The sequence below is a fragment of the Myotis myotis genome, unplaced genomic scaffold, assembly GCF_014108235.1.
Source record: "Myotis myotis isolate mMyoMyo1 unplaced genomic scaffold, mMyoMyo1.p scaffold_m19_p_15, whole genome shotgun sequence".
In the NCBI taxonomy this organism is placed as follows: Eukaryota; Metazoa; Chordata; class Mammalia; order Chiroptera; family Vespertilionidae; genus Myotis; species Myotis myotis.
The window spans coordinates 6,548,058-6,575,058 of NW_023416319.1; the positions used below are offsets into that span (position 1 = coordinate 6,548,058).

General features: G+C 46.5%; 3 protein-coding genes across 7 annotated transcripts in view; 2 read left to right on the forward strand and 1 right to left on the reverse strand.

Moving 5' to 3' along the window:
- The window catches only part of SHTN1 (shootin 1), a 136,831-nt gene that overhangs the window by 87,955 nt on the left and 21,875 nt on the right, over positions 1-27,001 (forward strand). For 2 of the 3 annotated variants that reach the window (XR_004972101.1, XR_004972102.1), the window contains exon 18: positions 24,897-25,078. The gene's annotated coding sequence lies outside the window, so the exon portion shown is untranslated. Of the gene's footprint in view, positions 1-1,689; positions 2,905-24,896; positions 25,079-27,001 lie in introns of those variants that run through there. The other variant, XR_004972103.1, reaches the window with a different exon arrangement.
- Positions 1,897-26,026, reverse strand: ENO4 (enolase 4). Its single transcript, XM_036335858.1, has 14 exons — positions 25,862-26,026; positions 22,192-22,320; positions 20,982-21,172; positions 18,854-19,011; positions 16,578-16,747; positions 16,352-16,483; positions 14,632-14,685; positions 12,498-12,554; positions 10,699-10,866; positions 8,241-8,366; positions 6,760-6,955; positions 4,859-4,926; positions 4,009-4,126; positions 1,897-2,074 (listed from the first exon to the last, which is right to left on the reverse strand). Exons 1-14 carry the CDS (start codon positions 26,024-26,026, stop codon positions 1,926-1,928), a joined length of 1,881 nt encoding a protein of 626 aa, XP_036191751.1. The 3' UTR covers positions 1,897-1,925.
- Positions 24,945-27,001, forward strand: part of HSPA12A (heat shock protein family A (Hsp70) member 12A) — a 111,762-nt gene continuing 109,705 nt past the window's right edge. The window contains exon 1 of one of the 3 annotated variants that reach the window (XM_036335850.1): positions 24,945-25,078. Coding sequence is in view for 1 of the 3 variants with exons in the window: in XM_036335848.1 (XP_036191741.1) it covers positions 26,025-26,027 (3 nt within the window). In the remaining 2 variants the exon portion in view is untranslated. Of the gene's footprint in view, positions 25,079-25,832; positions 26,028-27,001 lie in introns of those variants that run through there. The other 2 variants (XM_036335848.1, XM_036335849.1) reach the window with 2 other exon arrangements.

Below are 27,001 nucleotides of genomic sequence, written 5' to 3' on the forward strand. Positions count from 1 at the left end.
GGTCACCAAGCAGTTCCCACTTAAGGGCTGGATGGAAGTTTCTCCCGCACACTGACCTTTCCCAGTCCCTCTGTCGTTTCTCAAAATGGGACATGACTAGTTTCTTTTACCTCTTTTACAGTTGGTATCTTACAGATGATCTATCTGCTCTATATGTATTACCTATCACATAATAAATGTAGACAGAGAAAACAGAAACAGTGCTTATCACTTTAAAAAAATTTTTAAGTTAAAATGCTACCTACCCACTGGTGGCCCCAGTCCTCAAGTGCGGTCAAGGTGAATGGGCTGCGCTCTGTGCTGAAATTAAAGTGCTGATCGGGTTGAGGTCATCAATCACCTCATTGGTTCACTTTATTTAACTATTTACTTAGTTGTACATTTTTTCTCTGGTTTCAGTCATCCAATTATAACTTGTATCATAGTTCCAGGGCATGCTCTCATATGATCTCCCATGTTTCAATGCGTGTGTGTGTGCATACCCATGTACACGTGCAAAGGCTATGTGAACACCCAGTCTGTTCCTCCTGCCTTTAAGATGGACTTTCCCTCCAGTTTCTCAGATCCCTGTTTGCTGTAAGCAGCAAGAGAGGCGGTAGCAGCCACAGCCTGGACGCTCTACTCCCGGCATGGACTGACACCCCAGTCCTCCTGCCCGGGCTCTGGGAGACTCGGCCCTGAAACCGACCTTGAGGCATTGCTTAGCAGTGGTTCTCAACCTGTGGGTCGCGACCCCTTTGGCGGTCGAACGACGCTTTCACAGGGGTCGCCTAAGACCATCCTGCATATCAGATATTTACATTATGATTCATAGCAGTAGCAACATTACAGTGATGAAGTAGCAACGAAAAGAATTTTATGGTTGGGTCACAGCATGAGGAACTGTATTTAAAGGGCCAGAAGGTTGAGAACCACTGGCTTAGAGGGCAAGGCCTGGGCATCAGACCATGACTTTTCCCTGTTAGTCTTCTTCAAGAGGAGAGGTCCTCCATGTGTTTAGTGACAACCTATAGAATATGCCAGAAGTCTAAGTTTAGCCAACCCTCCCCTACGCCAGTACATAGCAATTTATATAATTTTGGGGTAAAGCAAATGATAACTTTTAACAGAGAATCTAAACCATACAAAGCAGGTGGTATCCGTAGGTACGTGATGGAGAGAGTTCATTTCTGTTCCTTCTCTGCTGGCTCACAGCGGGCGGGGCAGTCACCCTACACCTGCACCGTCTTCAGTCACCTGTCAGGTGCTGTCATGTCAGTAAGTGAGCATTTAATTCCCTTAAGGATAGTTCTCCACCCATGCATGTGTTTATTCACTTACACTCATTCCTGTTCCGAGAAGGATTGAAGGAGACTCCCAAGGATATACATAATACAAGAAAAACTAACATTTAGAAAGAGGAGGGAATCGGGGCCAAGGCAACTGCTTGGCTGTTACACAGGACGGTGAAACTCTCCTACTTCCGCGTGAGGTTGGCTACAAATCCGTGTCTGTGCTTCCTAGCACAGGTGTGTAATGTAAACGCAGATGCACACATGTTCCCGGCACAGAGAGCTCCTGGTGGAAAAGATTTGCTTCTCAGAGATGTTTTCATTTGTAAAGTGTGAGGTGTTTGAACTGAGTCCGGAGCTGGCAACACAAGTCCCGGATACTTTTACGAGGCCATTCCCTTCCCTCCCCGATGGACAGGAGCGCAGGTACGTGAACAGAACCTCCCTGGAAGTGTGATGGCTGTGAGACACGGACCGCACACAGGCAGAAAGGCTATATGTGTATTTCACCAAATGGTAAAGGAGAAGAAGCACAAAGTTAGTGAAGTTTTAGAGCAAAACCAAGATGAAGAAGACAGACTTCAGACCTGCGGCCTGAAAACACGGATGTGGCTGGACGTGGGTGTGGACAGCCCGGTCCGGAAGCGCTCGAGCTCAGGCCGCTTCCTCTACGACTTCTGTGGGGAAGATGGGCTCCGGGCGCCCGGGCAGCTCACCGGCCTCGGCAGCCGCGGCCTCCGGCTCCTCGGCAGCCTTTTCGTCTTCCTCGTTCAGCTGGACAAAGGTGAGTTCTCCTTTGAAACCTATTGGAAAGCAACGACAACAGTGTTCACTGTCCGATCCAGTGGTGCCGAGGCTGATGCTGTTTGATTTAAAGATCATCCTCAGAGGTGCCCCACCACCATCAGAGAGGGTTCCAGAACCATTCCAATGGGCCTGTTTTGGTTACACATTAACTGCGGGACACTTGTTCTTCTCGGTGTGCACTGCACCCTTACACAGCCTTCTGGGACATTCCACATGCGGCGGACTTGGGCAGTGGCTTAGCAGGAAAGGCTACGAGGAAGAAGGTAAATTAGAGGGAAGGCCCGTCCTGTACATGAGCACAAACCGTTGCCACTGACTACCCCGCGGTAAACAAGTGCCGACAGACTGTTGCGGTCTGGGGTCCGCGTGGCAGGGACCGTGTTTCCTTAGCTGTTTTCCCGGCGCTCGGTTTGCTCATGTTTATGGAGCACCGCCAGTGTCCGAGCATTCTCATTCATCTGTGCATCCAGGGGCCTGCGCTGCCACCAGGGAGGGCTGGTCCCCGGCCACGAGGGTCCTTTTGGATGCCCTGAAGCGGCTGTTTCCCTCGTGGTAGGAGGTCTGGCTGGAGATGTGATAAGTCGTGTAAGGACCTAAGGCTTCCGTGAGTCAGTATGACATAAAAAATAATCAGGCGTGTGTAGGAAGACTATACTGTTACCTGTTTGAAACAACAGGCCTGTGTCACACACCAAACAACACCAAGTAATTTTTGACTGCCTTTATGTGACTCAGAAATGGGCTTCCGATTATCTCTTCCTTTTCTGTGAATCTTAGGGTGTGTTTCAGGATCGTGATGGTAAACATGACAAATTTATAATCACAAGTTCTGTTGGTGTCTCTATTTTTTCCTCTTTGATGTATGTATTGAGTCATAGAGTAGGACTGCTTCCTTGCTTCCATGGGTGTGCTCCCCAATACAGTCTACAATGCGTCTACCTCCTTTAATAGACTTCATTTACAGCATCCAAGAAAGGGTCATGTTTTAATTGTCAGCACTATGTAAATAACATATACTGTTTTCAGTATACCAATTCATTTATTCTATCTTAAAACACAAAGTAGCTTTAGAATTCCACAATAACTATTGGTTTCTTTTAATGCAGTGGTTCTCAACCTTCTGGCGCTTTAAATACAGTTCCTCATGTTGTGACCCCCAACCATAAAATTATTTTCATTGCTACTTCATAACCGTAATGTTGCTACTGTTATGAATCGTCATGTAAATATCTGATATGCAGGATGGTCTTAGGCGACCCCTGTGAAAGGGTCGTTCGACCGCCAAAGGGGTCGCGACCCACAGGTTGAGAACCGCTGTTTTAATGTCTCTGTGTGCTACAAAGGTACTTTTGGCCACCACCATCAATAATATAAAAAGTAAAACTGCATATTTGGGGTGTTTCTCTCCAGTTAAACCAGTATACAAGGTGATTGGACCCATGCAAATTTACCAAGGTTTCATGTCATGGGTGATTGGTTCCTTTCTCTTGAGACGACAGCCTTCCCAAAGCACATCATTAACATGAACACGCTGCCTACTAGTTGTCTTCAGAAAAATGAGTGGTTTCCAAAAGCCATCAGGAAAAACCTGCCTTTAATTCTCCTGGGTTGTGCAGAGAAACCTCAGCTTTGATTTGTACCACAACAAAAGGTAGGCTTGGAGATTCCAATCAATCAATTCTATTGAAAAGCATCACGCAGCCTATTTATCAAGACGAACAGCTGGCGAGAGTGTTAAACATTCGGGTAAACAGATAATCCATTAAGGAAACAATGCACATTGTGGCCCATGCCATCCTGGTTTGTCAGCTCTTATTTCTAGCCTTTGGAGTCCCCTGCCCTCCTGCTGGGGGACTTCTATTCCCCCTCTTCCCGTCTTTGTTCTCTTGTTCACGGCCAAGTGAAAACAAAGCAAGAAAGCAGCACATACCCAGTGTTCCGTTCTGGACAAGTTCTTCCTCTATAGTGAAAATGCGGTTGTACTTGGTCACCCGTTCGCCGCGAGAAAGACCTCCCAACTTGATAAACTGGACACCCAGTCCAATGGCCTTAAGCAGGGAAAAGACAACTTATTTTATTTATTTATTATTTTTATTTAATTAATTTTTTTATTTCAGAGAGGAAGGGAGAGGGAGAGAGATAGAAACATCAATGATGAGAGAGAGAACCATTGATCGGCTGCCTCCTGCACACCCCCTACTGGGGGTTGAGCCCGCAACCTAGGCACGTGCCCTTGACAGGAATTGAATCCGGGACCCTTTAGTCTGCAAGCTGACGCTCTGTCTACTGAGCCAAACCAGCTAGGGCAAAAGACAACTTTTTTGAAATGGAGAAATCACCTTTTGCTAAAAGGACACTCTCCCTGTGTGCTGTTTGCGTGTTTCTCTCATCACTTCCATTTTTTTGTCTTACATAGATAAGGGGGCCTGCTTAAAGCTGAGGGTGTCAGACAGAGAGTGTCACTGCATCACACACCTCCCTGGTCGTGTAGGCACGCTGACTGCCTGAGAGCGTGCCGGCCTTCCTCACTTCATTCTGGGAGGTGAGACGGCAGGTGCACACCCCAGTCATTTAAGTGTGCTCATCCTTTTCCCCAGGACTTCCATTTCTCTTCTTTTTAAAAGGTCAAAGTTTAGCTCTTCGCAAAAGGGAGGAGGCAAGTCTATTTTTTAAAAGGTTACAGGACTTTCTCCGCCAAAGCCTGTATTTCTCTGAAATACCAGTTCCCGATAAAAGCGGTGTTTTGGCAATTCTGCAGTTGACCAGCCTGCAGCACTTACCAGGTCCACGAGGCTGTCATCTGCAGACTCCCCTTCCGCGCTTCCAAAGACAGCCACGTGCTTCTTACCTGCAGGCAGAGGAGTTCTTTTCAGCTTCCCGCGGTACAGAAACAGTTTGCAAATGCATGAGCCTCTGAGAGCAACATGTAAAAATGCCTAGAGATTTAAAAGTTTCCTGTGACAATTCAATTGTTTGACCACCTAAGAATTCTAACCCAAATATTTGCTTCCCCTTCCCCCGCAATACCTGGTTTTATCTGTTCACCCCTTTCCAGTAGCTTGGATGCTAAATACTAAATGAATGCTACCTTTCGTCAAATTTAAGGTATGACAAATTGTAAGTAAGAGTCACCAGTATTACCCCTAAAGGGGGGAAATGCTCAAATTAGATCGATAGCATTTCTAAGACCACAGCTGTACGCCACGATTCAATTTCGTGCTTGTTCAATGAGGAAAAGTGCATCTTTGAGTCAGGACATTTAAATGCCAGGCATCGCATGGGGAGTTGATGAACCTAATGCAGCGGTTCTCAACCTGTGGGTCGCGACCCCTTTGGTGGTGGAACAACCCTTTCACAGGGACAGTGTTTCAGATATTTACATTACGATTCATAGCAGTAGCAACATTACGGTTATGAAGCAGCAACGAAAATAATCTTATGGTTGGGTCACAACATGAGGAACTGTACTTAAAGGGCCAGAAGGTTGAGAACCACTGGCCTAATGTATTTTACAACTCACTGTGTAGAATTTTATTCAAAGGAGCCTGTCATTCTGAATGTTGACTTATCAGAAGAGCAGCGTGGATAGTATTTAATCATTTCAGGATCTCAAAACCCCTTGGAATTTACCAAAGTCTACAAGGAGTATGAGCCAAAGTTCTCCCTACAGGGACAGTGTTTGCGTGTTCAGAGGCGGGAGCTACAGCAGCAACCTGAAGTGAGTGATGGTCTGACTGTCGAGTTTGGGCCCTGGACCAGGGCAGCCTCAGGCCTGGGGTCTACAGGCATCTCATTCCTTTCTCCGGCACCCGCCCAGGCCCCTGGATGCCAGTCCCACTTTGAGTCCTGCTCCAGGTCTGAGACTAGCCTTCTGCCTACTTCCTGATATTTATGTTTCAGGGACTGTGCGTAAGTGAACAAGACTCCCATGAACTCGTGGAAGTCTACAGTCAAGTGGGAGATACCCGGCACTAAATAATTGTACAAGTAATTGTGGCCAGTACTACAAAGGGGAAATAAATATAAAGCTGCTATGAGAAAGGTCTGCTGCAAGGGGTGGAGGGAGTCAGGGAAGGCAGAGACAGGGTGGGACAAAAAGTAGGTTTACAGTTATTTGTACGGCCAATAACATAGTAATAGGTAATAATACACGAATAAACTCTGCTTCATGTACTCACAACTGTAAACCTCCTTCTGCCCCACCCTGTATATGCCAAGAGGAGGCTTCACTTAAGGCAAGAAGACCTGAAGGGTCAGGAATAGGGAGCCAAGTAACAGGACAGGGCAAAGCATTCTAGGCTGAGGGGGCAGCATGTTGAAAGACCTCAAGGTGGTAAGAAAGTGAAATCTGAGGAATAAAAAAATAAAAAAAGCCAGTGTGGGCAAGTGGGATCCCTGTCCTGTCATGTGCAGCTGACAGGGCAGTGGCCTGGCCACACCTTCGTGGTGGCCCTCTCTAAAGGAGATGCCCTCCGGGGCTGGGGCTGACAGGGGGCGCCGGGGAGTGAAGACGCCGCTTTTATTTCCCAGCACCAGATCTCTCACAGGCGGCGGGCCGGGGTTTGTTTTTTCCCTCCCAGGTTTAGCCCATGCTTCTTATTAGCCACCGTACGGCCTGTTTTCGGCTCCTTGTATAACCGAGTTCGTGCTGAGTCTTTGCGACCTCGACTTTTTTACTCACTGTCGATGAGGTTGCTTATTTCCACCAAGTCGGACATCGTCGTTTGATTGGTGTGCTTTATGATCCGCCCACTGGATTTGGGGGTGCTGATGCTGCCTTCCTTTAGAAGTGTGGAAATGCTTTTGGAGGCACTTCCCGCAATTAGGTAACACCTGGAACCAAGAGCATTATAGAGGCTGTCCCACTGTTCAGAGTCCTGGGTGAATATTTAAGAATTGATCGTTATAAGGTATTGAACACCACCACAGAACAACAGGAATCATATAGCACATACAGTTGTACGCCTTTCTGAGATAACACAATGGTTTTCTTTTCGCACCTGCAGCTGAAGGGTGCCTACACCACAGCCACACGGATTAACGAGCTCCTCGGAGCAGAAACTTAAAACGATTACATTTGAGCGTAAAGATCTAGTGAATAAAATGTTTATACACATTAGTTGCTATTCTCCACGTTGGTTCTGAAGCTCTTCAAACCCAGGCTTTCCTTGCCCACTGTATTACCCATAATGTTGCTAAAGATTGGCTGGTTAGAAGGTTCTACTGTTATTTCTGGTAAACAGACAAGATGAAAGCCCGAGCTCAGTCTGTGCCTCCCGCAAGCGCCTGGGTGGAGCTAAGGCCGTGAAAGGGAAGACAGGACTGAGAGAGCCTGGGGCTCCCAACCAGACCTGACACTTCCTGCCCCAGATGTGAAACCCTGCGTTATCTCAGAGAGGGTGTCTGTTCAGTTCAATTCTAATGGTTCTCACATTCATAAATCGAGAATTTCAGTTTTGCTCTTTAAGGGAGAGAGATGGTCTTCTGTGGCACATAAACAACCCTTGTTAGAGGCAGTAGCTTGAATAGATTAAAGTAAGTCAAACCTTTAAAAAAAAATATGGCTTTGTTACTCTCCTGCATATGCAGTAACTGGATTTAGGTTAAAAACAGTTGGCCTAGTGCAGGGGTCCTCAAACTTTTTAAACAGGGGGCCAGTTCACTGTCCCTCAGACCGTTGGAGGGCCAGACTATAGTTTAAAAAAAAACTATGAACAAATTCCTATGCACACTGCACATATCTTATTTTGAGGTAAAAAAAAACAAAACGGGAACAAATACAATATTTGTACTTGCATGTGGCCCGCGGGCCGTAGTTTGAGGACCCCTGGCCTAGTGGAAGTTCTGTTTCCATGAGCACTTGAAAATGATCTATGATTAACCTATTGAGGCTCCTGCTAGCACAGTGGGCTCAGTGGCCCTCAGTTAAGTTGCTTGTAAATGTACGGCTACTCCTGAAGTGCCTGGGGATAGTTTGCTTCATTCCGTGGACAGGCACACTCCCAGGTCATTGTGTTTCTGCGATTCATTTGCTTAGTAAGTGCCTTTTCCCATAGATGCCGGAAGAAAGCAACTGATTCCCAGCCCAAATTACAACACATTTCAAATGACAGATCCAAAAGAATGAGATTTTATTATAAAACTCAAGGCGAATCCTTTTACCTCTTTCCTGAAAGGATCAATTAAGGCGATAATTGAAGGGAACTTGCTGATCAGATCCACATACAGGTCAACCATCTCAGTGGTGTTTTTGTATGTTCCCATCATCACTTCATACTTCCCCTTACTCTGGCGAGTGTAAGGAAGATATTAGAGGGTAAACACTGAATTCCTCAAATCTTAAAGATGGGGTTCAAACACATTTTCATTCATTTCACATAAAAGATTGCAAACAGATTCTTTTCAGGCCATATTCACATAAGAAATGTACCCATTTTACTTTTAACGTCTGTTCCATATTAACCTGGGGAAAGCAAGTCACCATCCCCTTTGATGCATCACCCAATGACTTCGGATGAAGCCTTCTGCACAAAAAACTAAGGTTTATGATGTGGTGCTTATGTAGATGGGCAACAACCTAAGTTCATAAAACAAACCACAGCGCCACGCAAACCTGCCCACTCGCCAGAACCCACCATCTTCCAACTCACACTGAACAAGCGGATTTCTTCTGCTGGGAATATTCTAGAATTTGAAAGCAGAGCTAGGCTTTTGAAAGATAAAGTGATTATGTGAAGGCACTCCTTTCTCAGCATGCAGGTTCTAGTAGTACCAGTTCTGTCCTGAAAGTAATTCTAGTACAACCCCATTCATTTGAAGTCTGGTGAACCCCCAAGTCATTAGGTACAGAGGTTAGCAGGGCTGCGGGATCTGTAGGTTCTCTGTAAAACAGCACCTTTCCTCCAAGTCTGTGTTTAGGGATGGCACCTAGGATACTGAGGGAGCTGGAAGGGAACAGAATGGCTGTTTGGTTTGCTAGTGACTTCCTGCTGCCGCTAATGGACTGGATTCCATTGGAATGAGCAGGTTCTTAAGAAATCCATAATGCAAAGAACTTCATAACTTTTTTCACACTGAATAGCATCAAGGACTTTTAGTTTATTTGTTGTTGTTGTTAATCCTCATCTGAGGATATTTTTCCATTGATTTTTAGAGAGTGGAAGGGAGGGAGAGAGACACACAGAGAGAAACATTGACTTAAGAGAGACACATTGATTGGTTGCCTCCCGCACGCGCCCCAACCAGGGCCAAGAATGGAACCTGCAACCAAGGAACGTGCCCTTGACTGGAATCGAACCTGGGACCCTTCAGTTCTCAGGCTGACACTCTATCCACTGAGCCAAACTGGCGAAGGGCAAGAACTTTTAGTTTCTATACTTGAACGTTTTAAACTCCTATCTTGTCAGTAAGGAAATGCTAGACTTTGAACTAACATTATGGTAAGAATTATGTGATGTCAAGCTAATATATTTTACCCAACCTGAGCAATAAATACCCATTCAAGTTAGCACTAGGAGTCAGTATAGTCATAGTTCTTGGTATTCATTGCTAATGAAAACATGCAATTATTTTTCTTAATGGTATGCCTAAGAACCAATCATTATGTGAAGAACAGGAAATTACATTAAGCATTCCTTTATGTGCTTAGTTTCTTTAGAAAAGTAAAAGAACTTTTAGAAATCAGCTGAAACTTAAGGTTTCTATATACTGTTCAGATTCTCCTTTGAAATTGAAAGTTAGAATGCTAAATCAAAGTGAAATTCTATTTGGTCATATCTTCTGAATTTGACATTAACTACCAAGTCACCATAAATGCATATGAACGTGCTGGGCATTTTATAAAACCTGGACTCAGCATTTATGAATTTGGAAAAAGTATGTGTATGAAACAGACAACCTGTAATAGCTTTCCTAACATAACTACTTCCCACATTTAAAGGTTAATTGCTGATAAAGGAATTGAGGGCTACAAGGAAGTGAGGGCTACAACGTTCTTAGATAAAACCTGTTTTCCATTCTCTTGCTTTTTAAAATAACTTCATGTGGTGTGGTCCCTAGGTGAAGTTTCATCACTAACGCTCTGCCCTCCCCCAGACTGTGGATAACACTGTGATGGGCTTAATTGGGTATATTCTCTAAATATACCCATAAACTTCAATAACTTGGAAATATTTTTATATTTAAAAAGTGAGTCACAGCACAAACTCCGAGAGCCACGTGTCTAGAAGGGTTTATCAAGACACACTTAGAGCGGGTCTACTTTTCACGCTTGACAAATTCAGCATTTACCAACCAAGTGACTGTACTCAGCAAAACATCCCAATCCGTGAAATTATGTTTCAATAGCTCTCATGATTGCAATGTAAGCAACCCATTCTAGTCACTTTTATGACAGAATGTCTATATATACTTAGGATGTTTTCTGTTTCTTTTTAAAAATCATGTATTTTCTGGTCATTAGCTAACTCCATTTATATTTGGACCCACCCCCACCCCCTTAAATTAGCCACAACAAAAAGAGATCTATTTGAAAAATATACAGATCAGCTCTTCCTTTCAGTTCTAACTTAAAAATAATGTGACGTCAACCAAAAGCAAATGTTCTGCAGAAGAAACTTACATAGTCCACCAGTTCATGCGCAGCACAGTTGATGGCCAGATACAGATTCGTCCCCAGTTCTAGCCCCAGGTTCGCACAGATTCCTTGTATGGTGAGCAGGGGCTGCTCTATGGTGTCGTAATTGATGGTCAGGCAGCCCAGATGGGACATCTTGCCAGTGACCGGCTGCTGCAAGGTCAAAGGAAAATGACGGGTGTGAACACAGCACGTCACTGTTCTGGGAGTCTCCCGAGTTGGGTGCGTTTTAGAAACAACTCTCCAGAGGGGGCTCCTCTGATTCTGGATTAATCCTCTGTCTCCGTCCCACTCACCTCTGGGTGACCTCGGGGCACAGGTTTGCCCTGCGGTGTCTGGGAGTAATTTTCTTCCTTTCCTTGCCGAGGTTTTCGAGCGGGGCCCGGAGAACAACTTCCCTGTCTTCTGGGTGCGCATGTTATCCCTTTACTGGCTCTGCCCTGGCTCGTGGGCTCACCTGAGCCGCACCACCAGGTTGGTGACTTTCCAGGCTGTCCCTGTAAAGGTCTGTCCTGCCTGTCCCTCCCTTTGCCCTCTTCCCCCAAACCTGCTCTTTCCCATGCTCCCTTTTCCTTTAGGAGAATATAACTGCTAACACTTAGCACTGCGGCCCTCCTTCAGGAGAGCTTTCATTTTAAAAAGGACTGAAGACCTCAGCTCAGAGGGTGCAGCTGAGGGTAGATTTCAGTGGAAGATCTGAGGAGTCAAAGGACGCCAGGGCAAGGCAGCCACACGCCTCTCCCGGGAGGCCAGCCTTGACGTGCCTGGGCCATAAACCATGCACCATGCGATCATCACATAAGTTGAAGTGGTTTCAGTCCTTCTGAGGGCTTGAGGGTGTGTGTGTGTGTGAGTGTGTGAACCACACTCAGCTAATGTGAACCTCGCTCTAAATATCCCCTTGTTACTGGCAGTAGCCCTAATTAATTCTAAGAACCATCCAACATTTTTATTGTAGTTGTAATCTTCACTGGAGGATATTTTCCCCATGGATTTTTAGAGAGAGTGGAAGGGAGGGGAGAGACAGAGATGTGAGAGAGACACATCGATTGGCTGCCGCCTGCATGTGCCCCAACCAGGGCCAGGGATCAGGGATTGAGCCTGCAACCAAGATACGTGCCCTTGACTGGAATCAAACCTGGGACCCTTCAGTACATCCAACATTTCTAATGTTAGTGAGAGGAACCTTCTATTCAATAAAGGAAGAGTTGGGGAAATTCTTGTGTTCAGAGCACCCACAATACCAAAGGGACCAACTGAACAAGTTCGGCGTGTCTCCCAAGGCTCTTGCAGCCAGCATGGCAAACTTTCCCAAGAACCGTGTGCCTAACTCTCCTGGCAAAATCTGAGATCTGGCAATGTGTCATTGCAAATGGTGCCTCAGTGTCTTCGGGGACCACATGTAAGGAGTGGCTATCTTTCTGTGCCTTTCTCTCCTAGGTAGTAGTAGTAAGATTAAAATCTAAAGCACCTGATATGCGTTTCATTTAGTTAGCAGAGAGATTCAACTTCCCCAGCACTTTGCCTCGGGTTTCAAATGTAACCCTATTACTCAGAATGCTCCTCGGAGCCATTGGTTGGCTAGACGCCTGCTGGCAGAAAGGCGAGGGCTGAGTGATATTCCAGCTCTCGGTTGCCTGGTTCAGTGCTCCTGGTTTGGTGCAGACTCCCCCTTGCATTAGCCCTGGTCTTGGAGCAAAGTGACTGCGGGAGAGACCAAGGGGCAGGGAATACGTAGATGAACTGCGTCACATACAAGGGTGGTAAAAAGGCAAGATACTGACCTGACCTCTTTTGCCTCCATTATGCCCTTTCTTCATTTCTGCTTTTGGAGGAGGGGGCTGTGGGACAGAAGATAGCGAGGTATCACTTATCTGTGGGCAGCAAGCAAAGCTCAGGTCCCAGAGGAGCCCAGCCAGTCACACTGTGAATCAATCTCTCTCTCTCTCTCTCTCTCTCTCTCTCTCTCTCTCTCTCTCTCTCTCACACACACAAACACACACACTCTCAAATCATGCCAGCCACTCCCTACTTTTATAAACCCTAAACTATTTCTCAAAATCAGGCACATGTTCCCACTAGTTCATCCTTACCTCCTGCCTCCAATCATATCTATGGGGCATGTAGATACTTACTCATGCATTTCTACTCATATAAATAAAGTATTATGCATACAGAGTCCCCTCCTTGCCCATAAGGAATAAGACCACTGTAGGATTTGCTTTCACAAGCCCAACATGTTGTTTCAAATATTATCAGGGTACGAACAACTTTCTCCTACAAGGGGGCGGGGGTGACTTTTGGAAACAGCCAAGGGTCATTAAATCTAGTGACTAATGTGTGTTAGAGTCAGCTGAGATGAACAGCAAAGATATTTCCCGAAGAGACGTTCCCAAAATTTGGGGGACTGATAAGGCTGCACTTTCATGTCCAGCATTTACTGGCTATAAACAGGGTCTTGTCAAAAATCAGCATGGTTCACACTTGAGTACATGCAAATACAATGATCCTGCTCTGTGCACTATGGAGTCAGCTGACCTTTCTCTCCCCTGGTAAAAAATAACAGGAGAGGGTCCATGTGCCAGGCAGGAGAGACACAGTGGTGAACAGGGCAGGCATGGGCACGGTGGGGAGCTGGTGGCAGGGGTGACAAGTTCTACCAGTATTTGAATTTTCATAAGCACATTCATGAGCTACTTGTATAATCAAAAGGTAATAAGATGTTTGAAAGTCGGGCTGAATGCAGAAAGCTCAAATAACCTGAACGTCCTCATCCTCGAGGCCGGATTTCCTCCACCTATTCTGATAACAACCACCAGTATGTATTGCTCACTGTTATGCCAGCTCCTACTCTGAGCACGTTGCTTGTATTGAACTCATTTACTCTTCGCAATCTCCCCATGAGATGAATAGTCATCATCACACAGCTAATGAGGGGCAAAGCAGAGTGCAAGGTCAGGGTTAACTTTTCCAAATCCGCAGGCGGGTCACCCATAAAGAGGTTTGCATTCTGAATAATGTCACAGACCTGGCTCCAAGCTGGTGCTTAAAGCAATTCTGATCAACTGTATGGCTTCCTCCCCGACCCCATCACTACAGGGGAGGGAGGTGCCCCCACCTGCATGGACTCTGTGCTGGCAAGACAGCATTGGAGCCAAAGTTCCTTCCTCAGCCCCCATGCCCTTGTGTCTCGGCCCCCATTCTACAGGGGGTGAAGGGGTAGGGCTTCCAAAAGCCTCATGTAAATGGATGGGGGATCCTGGATTGGATCCTAGAATGGGAAAGAGACATTAGTGGAAAACCCAGTGAAATTTGAATAAAGTCTGGAGTTTAGTTCACAGCAATGTGCCATTTTGGTTTCTTAATTTTGACAAGCATACCATGGTATTCTGTCCTGTTACATTATGTCCTGTAACATTGGGGAAAACTGGGTGGAGGGGTATTTGGGAACTCTGTACCATGTCTGCAAATATAGGCAAAGATCAGATCCCTCTCCTGGCCTCAGCCCTGCCCGTCAACAATGGCACAGCTGGCAACTCACAGCTGCCTGCCATCCTGCCTCTGTGGCCCCCCTCGAGGGCTGCTTGGCCAAGGACACCTGTTTGCCCAACACCGGAACTCTAAGCAGACACAAGAGCCTGTGCCTTAACTGTTACTCCAAACTGCCTCTCACATCCTAGGGGCCAAGTCCTCTCTTTCCCTGACTCCTAAGGATGATCCCTGCCAGCTGCCTCAGAAATCAAAATGAGATTACGTACCATTATAAGCTGGATCCACAGCTTATAAGCTTGGGAAACCCAAAGCAAACGAACACATTTTCCATATCAATAACATTATTGACTTAATTCCATAACCAACTATAATTTGGGCACTAGAAGTTATATGAGCGTCAGTAACCAGATGCCATAGATTACTTACCGTTTCAATTGTCTTGCTTATTTGCTTCTGAATTTCCATAAGCATCTCCACACCCTGTAAGCAGAATAAACATGATCTTCCACAACGGCAGTCTAGAAGTTTGTTTTTTTAAAAAATATATTTTATTGATTTTTTACAGAGAGGAAGAGAGAGAGATAGTCAGAAACATCGATGAGAGAGAAACATCGATCAGTTGCCTCCTGCACATCCCCCACTGGGGATGTGCCCGCAACCCAGGTACATGCCCTTGACTGGAATCGAATCTGGGACCTTTCAGTCCACAGGCCGACGCTCTATCCATTGAGCCAAACCGGTTTTGGCCAGTCTAGAAGTTTTAAATATAAAAATTTCACCACACACAGGGCTGTTCCTAACTCAGAATATTTGTAGGGTCCCTGACAAGGTCTATGACATCAGAAGATTAAATGCTAATCGTCAGCCCTCAGGTTCCCGTCCATCAAACATGAATGAGAGGCTCTTCCTCCTCAGTATCCTCTCTGCGTTGTCCGGAGCTGGCTGGTTCAGATGGTTGGATCAAGTTCACTTCATTCTATTTCACGGACTCTTGACGGGACCTTCTTTCACTACACGTCACAGGTCACGAAGGGATTCTGCATGATAATGTTTGAGTTCCTATAAACCCACGGTCACTTAAAAAGTGGGAAAGCATATTCTGATGACAGTGGGATCTGCATATGAAGGCAGATAACGAACGGTGGGCCAGTGCTCTGGTACCCACACCGCACACCCAGTCTTCACTACAGGAAAGATCCTGGCACCAGGATCTGAACTTGATCTGACAGACGGTGAGCCAGAGATAAAGCCTAGTCTCCAACTGACAAATTGGGAGGCAATAGTTATTCTCTTTAAAAAAGAATTCTTTACCACAAACCGTCTTGGGGTTTAAAAAACAATGATTTTTCACTGTACCACTGTATTAGCAGAGGGAATGGAGCTTCCTGTACTTTCTCCCTAAACATCCCCTATAGAACATGAACACTGAAGTTCTCCCCAATACCTACTTAGTAGAATACTTCATGAGTATTTAAAGAAGGATATTGCCCTAGCTGGTTTGGCTCAGTGGACAGAGCATCAGCCCAAGGACTGAAGGGTCCTGGGTTCAATTCTGGTCAAGGGCACATAACTCAATCCTTGGGTATTTAACCAAAATAAAAATTTTAAAAAAGGATATTGACTCAGCCAAGACATGAAGAACAATATAGACACTAGCACACCGCTAAGTAGTAAAAATGCAACTTAGGGTTCCTTCATTCCATAGTCCATAAACATGCACTAACCCTCTCTTATGTGCCTGGCAACCTGCCATCTCTCATCTTCGGGCCCTGGAGTTTCTAACTCAGCAGAATGGGCTGCTAGGAAAGTGCCAGCTCCCTCTTGTTGCTGCTGGAGTGCACGGACCAGATAGCTCAGCTCTCCCAGGAGAAGGCCTGCACGGTTACACGCAAGTGGCTCCCCTGTGAGCCACTAGAATGAGTCAGCGCTGTAATGAACCAGAGATCCCAGGTGGTCTGACCGTGTTCCTGTTTGTTGGAGGTTTTGCTTTCTTCCCCTTTCCCTGATGTGTTAACATGTTTTTTCTCATTTTACATTTAATTCCCTCTCCTTTGGAGTCATAAGTCTGGGGACCTACACTTAAAAACACATTGACGATAGAGTATATCTTTTTTTAGAAAAAGTAGCCTGAGATAACGTAAGGTACTTGTTTAGCCATTAATCCAGGATGGGGTATGCAGATCACTTCTTTCATTAAATTCAGCTTCCCAGGCGATGACTTCCCACAGCTGACCAGAGATACCATTAGCAAAGGAATAGTTAGCTTTGCTGGCTGTTCCTGAAATGGGAGAAAAGCAAGAGGAAATGAGAAACATGGTCCCTTCATACCGAGATGCCCAGGCTCCTGGTGACAGAATGTGATGGAGACTAACCTGATGGTGCTTCAGGGACGCGATATGGAAGTACAGAGGGTTACTGTCCAGCACGGCAATGGTTTTGGCGACAGCTAGTGACACGGCCCCTATGGCCATGCTGCCACAGAGCACAGGTTCAACAGGCTCTGGAGGTGAGATAGGTTTCTCTATGATAGTACTCTTCCGACCTGGTGGGAAAAACATTGATAACAGATTCTTTTTTAGGAAGTCTGACTCTAAGAAAACTATTAAACTATTTTTTTTAAGGCTTTACTTTACAGATACAAAAGCTCAGCATAAAGAAAGGTTGAAAACTGAGGCTGGGAATAACATATTCTCCACCTCAACCCCCAACAAGTTATCTGTTTGACTTCATTTACCACTCCCCAATGCTCAGTCCTTAGCATGGATTTTGCCTAAGAAATTTGTAGAACATTCAATATGGGCAGATATTGTTATCCCACATTCCCTTATAACAAAACTAGGGCTTAGAGATGTCAAAAGATTTGCCCAATATTTATCAGAAAGTTCAAAAAGAGAGGATTCTAAATCCTTTGTTTTCCTCTATACTACCACAACTCTTGTATACCCAGCTTGATGTTGAACATCTCTTCATGCATATATCTATACTAGAGGCCCGGTGCACAAAAATTTGTGCACTCGGGGGGGGGGGGGGGTCCCTCAGTCGGCCTGTGCCCTCTCGCAGTCAGGGAACCCTCAGGGGATGTCCACCTGCTGGCTTAGGCCCGCTCCCCGGGGGGATTGGGCCTAAGCTGGCAGTCAGACATCCCTCTGGTAGCCTGGGAGCCCTCACTTGCCAGCAGGGAGCAGGCCTAAGCTGTAGTCAGACATCCTTAGTGCTGCTGAGGAGGTGGGAGAGGCTCCCGCCACCACCGCTGTGCTGGCAGCCGTCAGCCTGGCTTGTGGCTAAGCAGAGCTCCCCCTGTGGGAGCGCACTGACCATCAGGGGTCAGCTCCTGCATTGAGTGTCTACCCCCTGGTGGTCAATGTGTGTTATAGGGACCAGTCATTCCCAGTCGTTCTGCTATTAGAGTCAATCTGCATATTACCCTTTTATTATATAGGATATCTTTCTCACCAGCCCCCAGCCAATGCCTTTTCTTTTAGAAATGCCTTCAGATCCAATCATCCAACCAGAATCCTTCATCTTTCACTCTCATATGTTCTCGGCCACCCAGGCTGAGCAGGTACCACTGAGTCCATCATTAGTCTCTTGTGTTCTCCTGTCCTTCTTTTCCCCAGAGCTACTTGGGTCAAGCAGGTAAGATAAGTGGAGTAAGATGTAAGCACCTAGCGCACAGTAAATGTTTAACAAGTTACTGTTCCCTCTGACTTCTTCCCTTCTCTTGTGTTCCAAGTTCTATCAGTCAAAAGCAACCGCCAAATGAATATCCATTGATGGTCTCTACATGTAATTCAGTAGTGGCTGTCCTTGCCCTCCCAAGAGATTGGTCTAACATATTTTTTTTTGTCCAAGGCAATTCTCCCCCCCATCCCAGGCCTCAGCATCTGAATCTGCGAAATAAGAGACTTTGTCTCCACGGTCTCTTTGGTCCCTTTCTGGTTCTGGTGCTTTTTTACTCAATGGAACCACATTAAGTGGGTATTTAGTTTGCACTTGGCATCATGCTAGGCACTGGCAGTGCTAAAGTGAACAAAGCATGGTTCATACCCTCAAGGAGAGTGTTCTAGCTGGACAGATATACAAAATTCTGTTACAATACAAGCAGCAGCTCCAGAATTAACTTACTGGAGGGACTGCTGGAAGGCATGGAACAAAGGGCCATGATGACTTCGATTATTTGCTTTACAATAGCAAAGTGTCCCAAATACATTGTTTATTAACATGTTACATAGGACTGAGAAAATGTTGGTTATCTTTAAAATATGGAGTGGCTTCCTGATGAACTCAAATGGAAATGTTGAGGGGCAGTTAAAGGTCCCCTATGCCACCTTCCCCTTCCCTGTCTCCGGCATTGCCACACATTCAGTGTACTTTGGGTATTTCGTAAATGCTCACCTCTGGGTAAGAACTATGTTCATCTTACAAAAATAAGTTAATAAATAAACGGAGGGTGAGATGGGGTAAAACCCTGACAGCCCAACATAGAAGCTTCAAGCAAGGAAGTAGCATGGAGGATGGATGGTACCTGCTGGTAGCCCAACCTAGGGCTATACCTAAGAGACTCTACTTCAACAAGGCAGTCTGAGCTTCAGTCTTTTTTCCTCACATGCTTGTTACTAAAGGTTCTGCAAGATGATAAGCCACTGACCTTGCTTCTGTCCTTTTTTTTTGGCCGGAGGTGGAGGAGGAAGAGTTGTTGGTGGTGGTGGCATCAGAGAGGAAGATAGGTGTACTGCTGAGTTTTCCAGGCTCTTTTCCAATTCTTTTCCCTCATTATCTTCTTGCACTTTATTTTCAAAGAATGTCCTTAATGGCAAGAAAATATGGCGGTAGAGGGGCATAATTAGGGATATCCCGTGTAGTTTTGGTCATGTTTTAGTGCTGACCCCAGTATGTTTTAATAATTAACTCTGCTTTTTAGCTACTTAAGAACAATCAGCTTCAATTTCCAAGGCCAAAATACAATGGTGCTATTATGAAACAGTATTCAAGAACTGAAATTAATTTTGGCCTGGAAATAAATGCTTAAAGATTTCAGCCTTGTTTTTAAATAATTTGAGATTTGATTCTATTTGTAAAGTAAATGTGAAGAGGTAATTTGATTAAGGGCTATTGAATTTTCTTTTCCAATAAATGACCGTCAGAAGAAAAAATGAGTCAAGAATAGAAAATGAAGTATGTAGCACTATGTGCAGGACTTCTTTTTTTGGAGGGTGGGGCTTAAAAACTTTCGGGAAATCTCCCTTAGGCACATCAATATAAAATTTCAGTCACACAGAAGAAAAGAGGCTAAAAGTTCCCGTAGACAAAAGCATCAATAAGTCAACAAAGACAGGGGAATCTGATTTGCATTAGACTAATTAATAATCCAGACGCTGGTGGGGCAGTGACGTTAAAGTGCTGAGAGAAATTGATTTTAAACAAGAATTCTATACTCAGTTAAACTGTCAACCATGAGAGCAAAGTGCTGACATTTTCACACATGTTAAGAACTCAAAAACTTTACATCCTTTTCTCATTCTTACTTTTAAAGGAAACAATCCAGCAAGTTAAGAAAGAGGAGAACCTGGGATCTGGCAATAGGAGAACAAGGAAGGGATGTCTTATGGCATCTCTGCAGTAGGCCTAGAGAGGAGCCAGTCCAGATGGGAGGTTTGGGGAAGGAAAGCTCCAGAAAAGAAGTAATGTACAGAATAGAAGGTATGAATAATAACAGGAACCCCCGCCTCCCCACACACACACCAAAGGAATAAGTGTAATAGCATTCAGAAACCAAAAACTAATTTTATAAAAAGGTTTTTACAAGGGTCATGATCCAACTCTGAGCAAACTCAAATATAATGTTATGTGCAATTTAGCAGGGGATGAAGCTTAGAGAAACAGAATCCAGTTGACCTTCGTATGGCCAAGAGATGGTGGCACTGGACCTGCACAAAAGGAAAAGTCATGCTAGCCTCCACTTCACTGCGCACTGGACAATACTCACAAAGCCCCACTAAACAGTCCCTTGGTTTTCACATTTCAGAGTCAACTGCTGGGCAAGGTATGGAAGACCTGCTTGTGTCTGGAGGACAGAAAATAAGCATCACTCATTCATTGTGACTATATGGAAGGCTATGGGATGCTCAATGAGGGTATATGAGGAGGCGGGGAGAGGGAGGATGGATGGTACCTGCTGGTAGCCCAACCTAGGGCTATACCAACCTTAATTAACTCCAACCTTAATTCTGTTCCTGAGAATCTTTTTACTGAATCCGAAGGAGGCTCTATGCACGAAAAGAGGTTGGAAGTCCTTATGTCGCCTTACACAGCAAAATTTTAATAATGGTTTTCAGAAGAAAAGCAACATTTTATGCTAAAGCTTGCTGCTTTAGTATAGGCTTCTTAACTGACTAACTGCTGTATCCTATGGATATGAGAGACCTGTTTTATTGACAGGTGAATGGAAAGGAAACATATGTATTTATACCACACACTTACATTTCTTTCTTTCTTTTTTTAATCCTCACCCGAGGATATTTTTCCATTGATTTTTAAAGAGAAAGTGGAAGAGAGAGGGAAAGACAGGGAGAAATATCGATATGAGAGAAACACATTGATTGGTTGCCTCCTGCATATGCCCCGACCAGGGCTCAGGCCAGGGAGGAACCTGCAACCGAGGTATGTGCCTTTGACGGGGATCAAACCCAGGACGCTTCGGTCTGCAGGCCGACGCTCTCTCCACTGAGCCAAACCGGCTAGGACTGCACACTTACATTTCACAGTGGAAGACTTACCTGAGCACTTGGTCCACCTCAGCCTGGTTGGAGGGCTCTAGGCCCTGAAGCTCCTGGGTGATGTTTTCGTTGACCCACCGCACAGCAATGCTGACGGCATCCAACCTCTCTGCTTCCGTTGCTTCCGCTAGCTCGGGCACAGAGTTCTCGTAGACTTCGAAGTGAGTCGCCATCATCACAGAACAAATGTACTGAAAAGAATACAACGTGTTCTACAATTTCTCTACCTCTTGCAGAAAATGGGAGAGGTATCTGGCTTTTGATGTGCATATTTTATTCCTACTTTCAAAGGGAAAATGAGGATATATTATTTTCCTTGAGGTATTTTTACAGCTACTGAAATACTATGGAACACAACTTCAGGGGACACTTAAAATTATTGCCTTGTTAAAATCCCCTTAGGCCCTGGCCAGTGTTGCTCAGTGGTTAGAATGTGGAACCACGCACGGAAGGGTCGCGTGTTTGACTCCTGGTCCAGGGCACATACCTGGTTGCAGGTTCAATCCCCAGCCCCAGTTGGGCCAGCCAATTGATGTGTCTTTTTCTCTCTCTCTCTCTTCCCCCCTCCCTCCTTCCCTTCCAACTCTCTCTAAAAATCAATGGAAAAAATATATCCTTGGTTGAGAATTAGCAGCAGCAACAACAACAAAATCCCCTTAGAAAAACCATATATTTAAGCTCACTTTTATCACTAGCTTTCCAATAAATAGCAAAAAGTATACAAACAGATTTAATCATAATTATTTTCCTTCCAGAAACTATAGCAAAATTGCTTCTAACAATGCATAGGAATTACTAAAATGTAGCAATTAAAATGAATTATTAAAATTGTGAAAATGCATTTTTCTTTAGGTAGTTCACTCTCTCTCTCGCTAAATCTACATAGAATCTAGATGTAAATATATCAATCTATACGCCTATCTGCGGATTGACGGAACTCATCATCATCATAATGCCAGGTTTTCAAAGGGTTTTTGCTCCATTTCCTTTCCCCACCTTGGATTGTCTTCCAGTTAGCATGCCATGTCTGTACCATGTCGCACTGAAACATAACAAAGCCATCATGGTTGACTGTATGGTTCCTACCTTATGTACATGCCTACCAAAAAATGTATGTGGGTGTGCTTCACAAACACTGTATTTCAGAACATTCGTTTCCCACAAAATAGACAATAAGTGTAGCCAAGAACCCATGTAGGCGGCCTCGTACCTTGGGAAAATTCTGAATGGTGCAGAATATTTCCACTTGGAGGGTGGGAAGCCCCAGTCCGTCCAGCACATGCTTCCCCACCACTTTGCAGATGGTGGGTGGCTTCGCAAGTTTAGAAAAGCAGTTTGCCTTTAACACAGAAAGATAAAAGTCAGGATACCACACCTAACTCACCTTGAAAAGGTCATTCACAGTTACTCTAGTTTCTAACAAACTCCCCCCACCCCGAGTGTCCTCCTCATGCCAGGATGAGTCTAGCTCTAGCTGCTCTGTGGGAACTGCCCCGCCCTCACTCACGGAGATTTGGGTGTCGCCTGATGTTGAGTCTCTGATACATGGGGTGATCTGTTGTCTTTTCAACTCTCAGCAGAAACTCACATGCATTTCTTAGTTCAAGGCCCTGTGTCATTCTTTAGCTGGCCCTCACCTATCCCTCCAAGATACCAGCGTCAATTGGTCCCTAGAACACGGATGCATTAAAACGTAAGAAACCTTACGTGGGCCAGTTTTTATTCCTCCCAGCAAGGCCTCTGATAATTGAATGCTGAAGAGTTATGCAGAGACTGTGCTGCACTGGCCATCGGTTCACGCATAGAATTACCCCATTTCCTTTCTCCACCGGGTCGAAGAGGATTGTTGGAACCTTGGTAATAGCACTTCCATGGATGTGGGAGAAGAGCAGGAGCCATGTGGGAGCGATCCAAGAACGAGATGGAAGAAAGAGAATGAAGCTGAGGTGGAGAGCCCACTCAAGGAGCCCGAATAAAAAGATTCGCGATGGTGTTTCTACTCAGGAGCTAAGACAGAAGGTGCAGGGCGCTCTCGTAAGCACGCCAGGCTCATGACTCAGCATCCGGACAGGTCTCAAACTACCAGGGCCTCTCTCTGCACGACCTTTCTCCCTGCGGCAGGGTCATCGGGTGTCTTTGTGCGTAGCAGCATGATGACTAGATTCTAAGAGGGGCTGTTCCAAGACTACCTACCAGACGTGATGTGGCAGCACTTACCAAGCCTCTGCATCATGCCTGCCAATGGCTTTTGATAAAAGCCAGTCACAAGGCCAATTCTGAGTCACGGTGGAAGGGACTCTCACAAGTCCGTTCACTCTGGTTGGAATGGTTCATTGGGGACCACCAAGATGACGGTCTATTATAGGGCTAAGCCTCTGCCTGATTCGCAGTCCCACACTCTTTCACCTGTGAATTTTGTGAGGAAGGAATAAAGAGTATTGCTATTGCCCACAAGGACCTGAATCCTTTAATAGGTAAGAGAAGTGCCCTGGCCGGTTTGGCTCAGTGGATGGAGCGTTGGCCTTCGGTCTGAAGGGTCCCAGGTTCGATTCCAGTCAAGGGCATGTACCTTGGTTGTGGGCACATCCCCAGTGGGGAGTGTACAAGAGGCAGCTGATCGATGTTTCTCTCTCATCGATGTTTCTAGCTCTCTATCCCTGTCCCTTCCTCTCTGTAATAAAATATATTTTTAAAAAAATATGTAAGAGAAGCATGCAAGAAATGGCATTTGAGCTCAATACTGGAGGAGGTGCAGTATTTCAACAGGTAGATGATAGAAACCCAGTGTAGATACTTCTGGTAGATGGACTAGGATAAGGAAAGGGGAGGGAGGTGGGAAACTTCTGGCTTTAGGGGAAAGTGGGCCGCATGGAGGAGTCAGGGAAGGAGGGAGGGTTACCAGAGGTAGAGAGGGGAGCGCTATGAATCACACACCGGAAGGTGTTTGATCTCACTTGGCAGGCAAAGGGTAGCCACAGGAGTTTCCAAGCAAAAGAATGATGGTCAGATTTAAGATCCGGAACATTGCGCTAGCAGCACTATGCGCGATGGGCACAATAGGAGAGACTAGGTGAGAATAAGGAAGGCTCAAACTAGGGCAGTGAGAAGGAAAAGTGGGCTTTTTTGCCCACCCAAATTCCTTAACAATCTTCAAAGTCCAAGCCAAAACTTTCCCAGACACTACAGCCCACAGGGATCTTTCCCAACCCTGAATACTTTAGTAAGCTTAAGTGATCTGTCCCTCAGTCTAGCACACAACGGTATATCACCTTATCTAGTATCCATTTTTAAAAATATTTGGCTTTGCCTCTAACCAAAGTATAAACTCTCAGAGAGCTACGCAAACTAAAGTCCTGGCTGCCTGATAGACTGGGAAGAGCATTACACCAGGGAACCAGAGTCCAAGTTTCTAGTCTTAGCTTTTGCTCTAAGTAGCTTTGAGACAAAAGCTTGGTGTCTTTGTAAAATGAGGAGCTTGGACCAGTTAACTTTCAAGATTTCCTCTAGCAAGAAATAGTGGACTTCAGAGTTGCATTCATTAATTCATTCATTCATCCTATAAATAGTTTGGGAGTGTCGACTATGTACCAGGACCTCTGCTGGGTACTAGGGACAAAGACCTGGTTTGATTTCTCCCTGCAGTTCTTTGTACCCCTTGGGAAAAATTTAAGTTCACTGGGCCAGTTTATTTGTAAAATGGGAACATAATTTTTACCTCACAGGGGTCCCAAGGATTAAGTGAAATAACATATAAAGCACTTAACACAAGGAACGCAATACACACCTCGCGCTCAGTCCACCCCCAACTTTGTTTTTTTTATTGCCTAAAGTATTACAAAGAGTATTACATATGTCTCCTTTTTTCCCCCCTGCCCTTGACAATCCCCTGGCCACCCCCAACTTTTGATGTAATAGGCCACGAGAGAAAAACAAACATTCCTCAAGAATCCTGTGAACCCACTGTCTCCATAACATGTGCTTCTGAACCCTGTAAACACATCCGGCTTCTTCACAGCATTTACAGACTCTGCTCCTTGTCACACCTCACCATAGTGCAAACTCCTGCTAGTCCGGACCACCACGCAGCCTTCCAGAAGGTAGGTGTTGGTTAATACTTATGGGCCTGGAAGCGAGAAAACGCTTGCTTTATTTTAACTGCTCATTGCTTCAGGCTAAGGTTTGTGCCAGAAATCGCACTGGGCACAGCAACCAGGAAGGTGATAGGAAAAGGCGCCTGCTGTCCAAGGAGCTTACTGTGCATCCAAAAAATAAAAATAAAAAAAAATAAATGCCGCAGGGACTGGGACCGCCGAAGGACAACCAGTCCAGGGCGCAGCAGCCAAGGCTTTGATCTGAAATGGAAGTTCAGTGGGTGCTGGTCAGGTGGGAGCAGGCATCCAGGCAGGAGCCAGGCTTGATGTGAATGAAACTCGGAAGCAATGGGAGCGGGCTGGGCCTGAGGTCCCCGCCAGCCAGCGCGTTCATCCCGTGACCAAGAGGAGGCCGCTGGAGGCGGGTAAACTCAGCTGCGCGGTGTTAAGGTCTGTGTTTACAAGAACAACCGGCAGCCGGGGCCGGCCGGTCCCGAGGCAGCGAGGAAGCCTGGCAGCCCCCGAGCTGTCGCCGTAGCAACAAATCCGCCTGGAGCCCACCACCCTCCAGCTGCTTCCCGTCCACCACTTTCTTTCTGGAATCTCCTCCGCCCCAGGTTCCCCGCTCGGCGGCTGCCCTGCAGGATCGCCTTCCCGCACCACCGTGGTCGCCAAGCCCGCGGCAGCGATGCGCGTGCGCGACCTCGCGGCGCAGGCGCACAGCGTTGCCGCAGCGCGGGGCGGGGGGGGAGGGGCTGGAGGGAAGCGGGTGCTGTCCCAGGTCCCTACCAGGTGCCCGTAGACGTCGGCAGGCTGGAGGTAGAAGGTGGAGTTGAGCAGCTCTTCCAGCCTGCGCGGGACGTCGTTCTCCCGGTAGTACTCCAGCGCCTGCTGCTTCAGCCTCCGCAGCTCCCTAGCGGGCCCACAGCCGCGGCCGCCGCCTTCGTCCCCCATGGTAGGCGATTTCAGGCGACCGCGGGGGTTAGCCTGGGGGCCCGCGAGCGTCTTCCGCGTCGCTAAGCAACGCCACGCCGAGCGCGACCCCAAATCTCGCGAGGCTTCCAGCCCCCTGGCGGGAGCTGGAAAAGACCCCTCGGCCCTCCTCCCTCACGTTTCCCGACCAGCGCTCCCCCGGCGTTGGCGTTGCTGGTCGCCACTTCCCCCGACATTTTCCAGATGGGGAAATAGTTAGCGATCGCAGGTAGCGCCTTTGGTGGGAGTGTGGGAGGCGAGCCCCAGCTTCCAGTGGGGGGCTCGAGCCTGGAGCGGCGCGGGGTCCCGTGGCCCTGGAACTCGGGCCCTCGGCCTTTGCCACCCGTCCCCTTCGTTCCTCCGGGGTGGCGAGGGCGGCCCGTGCATCCTACCCTCCTGGGGAGGGAGGTAAGGACTCAGGGTTTGCTCCCTAAGCGGTGCAGGTCCCCGGAGTTAATGACTTCATTCATTCATTCATTCATTCACTCACTGCCCTGAGCCGAGCCGTGTTCTGGCGGGGCATCCTGTCGCGGACTCCCGGGGAGGTTAGTTGGGTTAAATCAGTGGATGAAAAGAGATTTGGGGTGAAACTTAAGGATGTTTATAGTTCAGAAGGCTGGGGGGAGGATATAGAAGACTTTCTGGGTCGCGTTCCCTCTCCAAAACCCTCTCAGGCTGCCCGCATCCTGCCCGTTTACATCCAAGCTGCCTGCGCGGCTTCAGTGCCCCCGGCCGGGCGTCCTGCAGGGTCCTAGGCCTTGCAGTGCGCGCCCCGCTCCGAGCTTCTGCTGCAGGAACCCGCCGAGGTGCACAGGGCGTTCGTGTGCTACTCTAGCCTGTGTGTGTGTCTGACCTAAGCAGGTCACTTACACGGTCTGTGCCGCACTTGGATCGTCTGGAAAACACATCTTACCTACTCTGCCCGGTTCACTGGTCACTTAGGAGAACACGAGTGAG

Coding starts and splice junctions, on each gene's coding strand:
- ENO4 (XM_036335858.1), bottom strand. CDS start 26,026: ATGGGGGACGAAGGCGGCGGCCGCGGCTGTGGGCCCGCTAGGGAGCTG. Junction 8,367..10,698: donor CGCATGAACTGGTGGACTAT/GTAAGTTTCTTC, acceptor TACACTCGCCAG/AGTAAGGGGAAGTATGAAGT. Junction 4,927..6,759: donor AATAAGCAACCTCATCGACA/GTGAGTAAAAAA, acceptor CTCTGCCTGCAG/GTAAGAAGCACGTGGCTGTC.